The sequence below is a fragment of the Maylandia zebra genome, linkage group LG3 (genome assembly GCF_041146795.1).
Source record: "Maylandia zebra isolate NMK-2024a linkage group LG3, Mzebra_GT3a, whole genome shotgun sequence".
Lineage (NCBI taxonomy): Eukaryota > Metazoa > Chordata > Actinopteri > Cichliformes > Cichlidae > Maylandia > Maylandia zebra.
Genome location: NC_135169.1, coordinates 7,472,987 through 7,482,143, shown reverse-complemented (window position 1 = coordinate 7,482,143; position 9,157 = coordinate 7,472,987). Strand labels below are relative to the sequence as shown.

Below are 9,157 nucleotides of genomic sequence, written 5' to 3'. Positions count from 1 at the left end.
GGTGAGCTATAGCGCTGCTTTAACATGTTGGTGTGATTGAGAGTGAATGAAAGTGAGTGATGGAGGCAGCAGGAAACTAACAGGCTGTTTGTTCTGAGAGGTCACATGACTGTTGTTCTCAGCAGAGTCTGATGATTTGATGAGACCATGAGAGCGGCTTCAGTTCCTCATCAGAAAGAGTCTGACAGAAGCTCCTCCCTCTGTACCCCAGTAGACTTCTATTAGACTGCTCCAGATTCCTGAGAGTTCACACAGAAAACTTTACAAACAGCCAAAGAAAAACTATTGAAAAGCTTCAAGATCACAAAGAGCTCTTTCACAGCACATATGAGCCATTAAGAAGTGCACATTTGTGTTTCCCACAGTCCATCATCCAATAATATCAAAGGACAAACTGTGAGGTAAAAAGCCTTCAGCTCTTTTTGAAGGAAGCAAAAAGACTTTGGTCCTGAGAGATGGTTCAAAACACAACTCAGACCTACCAAAGTATTATTTGTGCCAAACACATGAAGCCTTCAACTTTGTATGTGTCCAGTCAGTGTGGCAATAGAAGTCACTGTGAGGATTTTCAATGTGCTGTCAAAGAGCATCCAAACAATCAGGTGAGGATGAAGAGAATTAGTGTGGATGGACAGAAAATCCATATCCAGTGTGATTTAGGAGCAGCTCATATATAATGAGTGAAATGAAAGAAGAGCACAGACAGGAAGAACATGAGTGAGCAGACATTTTGGAGCTGCTGATCCACACAGGGCTGGATGGAAGGAGTGGGAGTCCATGATGGCTCAAAGTCTCTGATCTAACTGTTCCTGAGCCTCTCCGCCTGCCTCCTCTTTGGATCTTCTCCTCCTCTTCTTCCTTATCTGCCTCCTCCACCACTGCTCTCTCCTCCCTCATCTCCTCCTCAGCTGAACTGAAGTCAGGGCTGTAACATGAGGAAACGTGCAGAAATGACTGAGTCAGCATGTTGTTGAAGTGAGTTGAGTGATGGTGAGCAGATTAGATGTGCGAGCCTCCCTGTAGAGAAAAGCAGATCTTCTCCAGAGTTTCCCACCTCATGTTTTCCTGTGTCACAGCTGATTGTCACATCCTGGCTGTCACTAAATGAGTGGTCCAAAGGTGGAAGGAGGAGCACAGTTAGATTGTTCACCTCCTAACCTGTGAAATCAATCAGCTGAATGAAAAACACTGTGATCCTATGAGCTGCTATCAGGGCTGCTCCATTCTCAGGATTCTCATCTGGATGACTGAAGCAGATTATTGATGAAGTCAGCAAACAGCTTTCAAAATGGCTCTTTTTCCAGGGGAACTCCCTGAAATGTAAATCTCATTGGAATGAAGAAGAAGTCCAAAGGCGTGGTTAGGCCCAGACTTGTGGCTGTTTTCAATGTAAAGCCCATGTTGCAGGCAGCTGCTGCTCCTTACTGGCCCACAGCCTCCACTGATGGATGTGTCAGCTCACTTGTACTGTAGCCACGGGGAGAGCGATGGTGAAGCTGACAACCAGAGGTGTAGCGCTATTTGTTGAAGTAGCCCAGCTGTGCCATGGAAGCACAAGTTTCCAGAGATGATTGGACTGTGAGCAGAAATGATCCATGTTGGACTGAATTGAAGAACAGATCATAAAGTCCTCTGTGTGCCCAGCCCGTCTGTCTGAGCATCTTCATCAGTGTGCAGCTGATCTACAGCTAATGTGCTGATTGATGAGCAGCCTGTTCATGGTGATGATGAGAAACAGATTGGATTCAAAGCACAAATGAGTGAAAAAGGAGCAGCAGCCATGATAGAGCGAGTCCTCTGCTGACAGAAATAGTGGAGTGAAGGATTTGTGCAGCGTTTCTCTGTGAAAACAGCTGATTCAGATCAATGAGAGGAGGATGAAGGAGAAGCAGCATGTTTCTGATAGAAGCATCACTGCTGTGCTACAAACTGCTGGGACTGTGTGTGTGTGACGGCTCAGCTGGAGGCAGGATTGGTCCAGAGGAGAGCTGCTTTATTCCAGACTAACTCTTCTAGAAAGCTGACATCTGTGTGGAACAGCTGACCTGCACCATGTGGAAAAGAACAGCAACATGATTCAGCGTCAGATCCCGACACATCCACGGATTCATCCCGTTACAGGAACTGTGCCACACGTGGCCTCTGTTTGTTCTGCATTGATGCTGCAGGGATTTCTTCAAGTCACTATAATATAGTGTCAGATGGACACATGAAGCTAACACGGCACATCTTTGTGAGTCTGCAGCATGTTGACACACATGTCAGTGTTGTACAGATCTGAGAGCAGCACAAACAAACTCCATCAAAGTGATTTGTGCTGTTGCAGAGCTGTGTGACTGCATTTGTCTTCATTATGGACACATTTCTACAAATGGGACTAAACATGTGACCCTCTGCACATCCATGGCTCAACAGTGCACCCATTGGCTGGATGCAGCTTGTATTGTGGCTCCTCCCCCTTAGCTTCAGGTCAGTTTAGCTGTGTTTCCTCCAAATCCCAGAATTCCTGAGGAGCAGGAATATGTGGGGCTGGGCTCTAAACACTCAGGGTGAGGACTGAGTGAAGAGCTACAGGACAAAGTTTCAGCGCTGCGCTCACAGCTTTGAGACGTCCAATCAGCAACTGGTCCTGATAACATCTCCCCTCTCATTCCACATACATGAAGACTGCTAGAAGCAGCTATCAGCCACATCAGGCTCACATCATGCTTGCTATTAAACATGCTGCAGTCTGCAGTAAACTCCCTGCCACAAAGCTTTGAGTCTCCTCCAAATGCACCTGTAACAAGGTCACCTGCAGAAATAACTGTGTCCACGGGCAGAGTCACCAACACTCTGCACCAGAGCTAAACCTGCTTTGGAGCTAAAAAGCTGCTGTCAGGGTTTCCTGCAGAGCTTCAAATGTGGAGACTGAAAGCTGTGGACAGTTTCTGTGGCTGGATTATTTCATATGTGTTTGTTTCACTTTCAAAGGAAAGTGTTGGAATAAATCAGGTGTGTGACGCACACTTTACTGCAGATTGTTCTCAATGTAACACAAAAAGCAATCAGAATGTGATTGATCCTGATGTGCTTGTTGCTTCTAGCAGTGTTGATGTATTTGCACAGAGAGGGGGAGATGTTATCAGAGTGTGTAAGTGATCAGATCTGATGCTGAATCATGTTCATGTACAGTCAGCTGATCCTCACAGTTCAGTTTGTAATCATGCAGCTCTCCTCTGATAAATCCTGAGCTCCACCTGAGTCTCAGTCCTCAGGACCTCACACAGTCCCAGCAGCTTCTATCAGCAGAGTTCTCCCTGATATCACAAACATATTGATCCTCCTTCAGCCTCCTCTCATTCATCTGTTTCCACAGAGAAACTCATCAGTGAAACCTGAGCTTACTGTGGATTATTCTGGTGGCTCCATCACTCTCTGCCTCACACGCCCTCATCTGCTGCTTTCCTCTGATTGGCTGCTTTGACAGAGCCATGATTGGCTGCATGTTTGTATAGAAAGCAGCACGTTGCTGGTAGATCAGCCATCAGCTCATGTTTGTGACTGCAGCATGGCACCAGTTTGCTCCTCGTGTTTCAGTCCCAGACTGACCTGCAGCTCTTTAGTAAATTCAGACAGCAGCTTTGTAACTGTTAGTAAATCTGACCATGAATATCATTATGACACCTCTGACCACTCATTCTGTCTTTATTGGCTTTCATACATGAAACACGCTTAAAGTCACCATTGAATCTAAACTGGATGAAAGCAGCTGTGAGTCACTGCAGCAGCTCTGTGCCAACAACCAACCAACACCTGGGTGGAGTCCCAGCTGAAGCTGAGAGATACTCAGAGACAGAAGCAGCTGTATGGAAGCGTTCTACAGGACGGCTGACACAAAGCTGATGTTACTGATGTCTCCTAGATAGATCTCATGGACCAAAGGCTCTCTGTGTCATCTCGGCTCCAGCTGAACTAAACTGAGAGTGAATTTGGGCTTTCAGGGAGGGGTGAAAGCAGAGCGCTGTAAAGGAAAGGGCTGTGATTGGTTCAGAACACGTCAATGAGAAGAAAGGAAAGCTTCAGAGCAACATGAATGAAACAAAGTGTTTTGATGACGACTGAAAGCCAAAACTGTCCCTGAAATCAGAATCCAGTTCATCTCCAGCCCCGTCAGCAGTTCCAGCTGCAGTGCTGTTACAATAATAGTCATCACTTCTAGTTTCACAGCAGCAAACTGGGAACATTCAGCGTCTCAAAGATTGACCTGTTAGCACCTGCAGACATTGTTGAGCTGGCTCTGCTGATCTTGTCTTCATTTCTCCACTATTTGGAGAAGCTTCAGCAGGATCCACAGTCAGAGTCAAAGTGGAGTTCTAGCATGGACGTGACGCTTCAAGAAGCTTCAGACAGACAGTGTTCTCCAAAAGTTCTGCTCTAAAAGGAAACTTTGAGCTGGCTCTGTGATTGTTGTAGTCAGAAGGATGGAGGCTGGATCTTTGATGAGTGCTTGCACACAGGCTGTCTATAAGTATTCTGGGACACAGCCAGAGGACAGACGAGTGTTCATTATTGGAAGCAGCCGAGGGGCAGGGACATCCCAAACTTCACTCAGGAACTTTGGAGGAATCATATCTACACAGCTTGATGAGCGTTTCAGTTGTGCCACAGTCCTTCAAAGCTCCTCCACAGAGACTGGCACAAAAGAAGATCAGATATGGTGGCTGGGGTCGGGGACATCAAGAAAAGGATCAGGAGCTGCTGTTTTGGATTTCCTCTCATTCATTTGATCCTTCAGAAAGTTTAGAAAGTGAAGACGTTCCTCACTCGATGCCGTAATCTGATGAAAACTTGCAGGATTTCAAAGACGCTCCACTGAGCTCCAAAGAGCTCCAAAGAGCTCTGGGCTGTGCTTATTAGAATGAATTAAAGGAGAGAAATAGCCGGCCCTCGCCTCCTTCACCTGTTCATTGAAAGCAGTCGTTCATGCTTTCATCTCTTGATGACGCAGCTGAAGATTCACCTTCTTCCGTCTCCTTTCTGCCCTCCGGCATTGTCTTTTCAGACTGTGAATGTCTTTGTGGATCCAGGGCAGCGAGCGAGCACCACGTTTAGTCCTGATCTTAAAGGTGCAGTTGAATCTAAAGTGGATGTACAAAGGAGGTTCAGATCATTCAGAGTGTTTGTGTGAGGGAGGAGGAACACCAGTGGTGGTAGAAACACTGATGAACATGTTTCTCCTGCTTCCTCATGAAAAGAGCGTCAGCGTACTGACACAGCTGCTTTTGCCTGATCACTTGGAAAAATGATCTCAAACAGAATCCATCAATGATCAGAGAGAAACACATCAGCTCAAAGCCTGGAGTTCATACTGAAGCCCACAGTTATATGTAGGCCAACAACACGCTGTTTGAAACCAATGAATTTACTGTACTGAGGAACTCAAATGAGTCAGTAAGATCATCAACATGGATCTTAAAATCAGCAGCTCAGATCATGTGATCACACATAAGAACCATGGAGCAGGAAACATCTGAGAGTTCAGCTGCAACTCTGATGGAGTCTTAGGAGGGCGGAGATACCTGCACAGATAAGAGCTGTTTCACACTTTAACAAGCAGCACCTCCAAACTACACCCTTCATCCACCTTAATAGGGGAACATTTGAAGTGTCTAAAACGTCCCAGAGCGTCGGGCCGGGAAAAGACAGAGCGCACGCCTCCTTTATTGTGAAATTCCTCACCATGGTAACTGAACACATCAGCTGGTCTGCAGCAGGTCATGTTCAGAGTTTGAGGCTCAAAGTGTCCCATTTTCACTGATTGTTTCCCGACGACATGCTTCACGTGTGATATGGATCCTCTGCTGAAGGAATCTGCTTTCTATCCACAACCTGTTGATCCGTGTCTGACTAACAGCAGCGCAGGAAGCCCTGCAGTTACAGAGAAACTGTCTGAGTCGCATTGTTGCTGCAGTTTACCTGCAACTGCTGTGAAGAAAAAGTCTCACTGTGTTTGTGTTTGGTCCTAATCTGCTGCCTGTCTGTTTGACATGCTGGATTTCCAGCTGATAGATGACAGATTAGAAACTGATCAGTCTATTGATCACACAATATTCCATCAATAGAATTGATTTGACTTTGATTTGTGTAACAAAGTGATTTCCACGTCTCCTTCATGATGTGACAGTGTCAGAGCTGAATGCACTTGTAGAGTATCATGTTTTTATGGCTCACATTTAAAGTGTTGCAGCTCTAATGTACAGCTGTCATATTAGAAATAGAAGCAGCTCTGATTTTAGTGCTCAAAGAAATCTATGAAGTGATGAATTCACACATGAACAGTTTTCTGCAGCGTTCCTCTCGGCCTTATTTGCAGCTCCACTCTTGTTTTTGCTCTAATAATTATTTCTCTCCATGAGCTGTTTCTCTGCCTGAAGGAGGCGCCACTCCATCGCTTCATTTAGTGCAGAACAAGAGTCACATGATGCTGCTCTGAACACCAATCACACTTTGTACAGCTCATGTTGTGTTTGTTGTCCTCTCAGTGTGTCAGGTGGAGGTGGAGGAGGGGGCGGAGTCTGTCCAGCTGCCCTTCAAAACCACACAAAACCTGCCTGAAGATGCTAAAGTGGAGTGGAAACGCTATGTACCTGAATACAACAAGGTCCACCTGTATGAGAACGGCTCTGACCAGCCTGAAGAACAGGACCAGGATTACAGAGACCGAACGAAGATGAATGAAGACCTGCTGAAAACTGGAGACCTCAGTCTGACCCTGAAACAGCCCACAGAGAGAGACAGTGGGAGATATGAATGTGGAGTCTCTAGCAGGAAGATCATGAGATGGAAATACGTGCAGCTCAAAGTTAAAGGTTTGTTTCTGTGTGCGTGTGCGTGCGTGTGTGTGTGTGTGTGTGTGTGCGTGCGTGCGTGTGTGTGTGTGCGTGCGTGTGCGTGTGTGTGTGTGTGTGTGTGTGTGTGTGCGTGTGTGTGTGCGTGCGTGCGTGCGTGTGCGTGTGTGTGCGTGTGTGTGTGTGCACGTGTGTGTGCGTGTGTGTGCGTGTGTGTGTGTGCGTGTGTGTGTGTGCGTGCGTGCGTGCGTGTGTGTGTGCGTGCGTGCGTGCGTGTGTGTGTGTGTGTGTGTGTGTGTGTGCGTGTGTGTCTGTGTGTGTCTGTGTGTGTCTGTGTGTGTGTGTGTGTGTGTGTCTGACTGTCTTGTGTCTCCTCTGCAGGGAGAGTTCAGGTCCAGCATCAAACAGGGGACATCAGGAACAGAAGCAGCTCCATTGATCCGACTCCTCTGATGGCTGATCAATCAGTTTGATCTGTGTGTTCTTTGATTATTGATCAGTGATGTCAGAGTGGAGTCAGTGTGATGTTGTTGTTGTGTGTTTGAGACTTTTAGTGTCCATGAAGGTCTCTGCTGCCGTAGATCCTCTGAACTGTGACAGAGGTCTCACTCTGGAGGAAACTCTCAGCACTTTCCAGCAGCTCCTCCATCATGGAGGACGTTCCCTCACTGTAACAGGTGGAGGAGAGAGGAGAGGAAGCACAGGTGGATCCTCTGAGGAAGAGGAGCGTCCTACAAACCACATGATCACATGACCAGAGGACAAGCATGTGCAGAAACACATTAAAGTCAGCCTGTAAACACGTTTGTGTAAATTCTAGTCGTGTTTTTCTGTCACATTCAAATAAAAGCAGAGAAAGCAGAACAAATGCTGAAGCTGTCTGTGTGGAATAAAGGAGTTACAGTACTCACACACACACACTCACACACACACACACACACACACATCTGTCCAGCAGCTGTCTGAGCTGCAGTCTGTATTGTGTGTGTAATATCTTCATGTTTCTAACATTACAGTTGTATCTTCAGGTGTAAAATCAGCTGCTCTGCTGTCTTCTCTCCTGATCCTGTGTGATTGATTCGATCCTGCAAACGCCACAAATTTCATTCCAGCTTTGATTTGAAAGCCAGCGAGTAAAAGGATCAGCGATAGTTTTCAGAGCGATGCCAAAGCTTGGGTTCCTCTCCTACAGCAGCTTTTCTTTTCTTTCTTTCTCTCCCTGTGAAATACAGCAGCTGGACCTTTGGCTGCAACACACTGTGAGACAAACTGCACACAAACAGTTTGTGTGTTTGCTGATGTTTGTTGAGCTGATAGAAACGCTGCATTTGAAATTAGCTGACACTTCAAAAACGTTCCTCCCTTTATGCTCGCTGCTCTTCAGCAGGGCTAGCTAGATGCTAAAGTAGCGCTAACACAACTTACCTGCAGTCGTTCAGCTGTCGTCCCAAAAACATCTCAAATAAAAACATGGCCCACTTTAAGCCCTGACTGTGACTCACAGTTTGACTCTTTGGTCTCTTTTTATGTGATTAATAAATGAACAGGATTTCCTTTCATGTGTTTCTGTTCAGGCTCAAATCACTTTGATGTTTGAAGGCTCGCACTGATGGAATAATAACTCCCCTCAAATGTGTTAAAGCTAAAGTAACCAGCCTGTTTGAACATGTAAGGAGTAGAAAGTACAGATACCTGTAAATCCTACTGAAGTACAGTAACAGAGTATTTGTACTTAGTTACTTCCCACCTCTGGCCCTACCGTTTTATCCCATATGACTAAAGCCAGGTAGGGGCTGGCTGGATTCAGCAGAGCAAACATCTAATGTAGTCGTGGGCTCACAAGTTTCTCTCTGAGTGCTGTCATGGTGTAGTTGCCATGGTGACACAAGGTTTGGCCCTGACCAAAGCGCTCGGCACAGACATGGTAGAGAAGGCCGTCACTAAACGATGGAGGCGGGGAAGCGAGACTCAGAGGGGTGAGGTATCCTGGTGTTACTGAGGAGAACTCTGCTCTCTCTTTCTAGTCCCTGTTATTTACTCACACTGTCCCATTTACAGCAGCTGAATCCTCTGTGATGCTGTTCACACTAATATGGTTGGATCACGCTCAGACTGACTCTGACTGTCAGCTCACTCTTGAACACACTGAGTTTCTGGGAGTCTGGCAGGTATAAGACCCTCTTCAGGAACTGACTCAAAGAAGAAAAAGTGGATGTTTTCATTTGATCGTCTTTTTCACTGGACGTGGGTGAAACTCCTGGATATCAAAGACATTCTGAGGATCACTGAAGTTAAACGGCTGAAAGTTTAAAGAGAATTGTAAAATG

General features: G+C 46.2%; 1 protein-coding gene across 1 annotated transcript in view; it reads left to right on the top strand.

Moving 5' to 3' along the window:
• Positions 1-7,731, top strand: part of LOC112431854 (uncharacterized) — a 179,889-nt gene extending 172,158 nt beyond the window's left edge. The window contains exon 7 of the mRNA XM_076879237.1: positions 7,212-7,731. Coding sequence (XP_076735352.1) covers positions 7,212-7,303 — 92 coding nt within the window. The 3' untranslated portion in view covers positions 7,304-7,731. The remainder of the gene's footprint in view (positions 1-7,211) is intronic.
• The last annotated feature ends 1,426 nt before the right edge of the window (positions 7,732-9,157 follow it).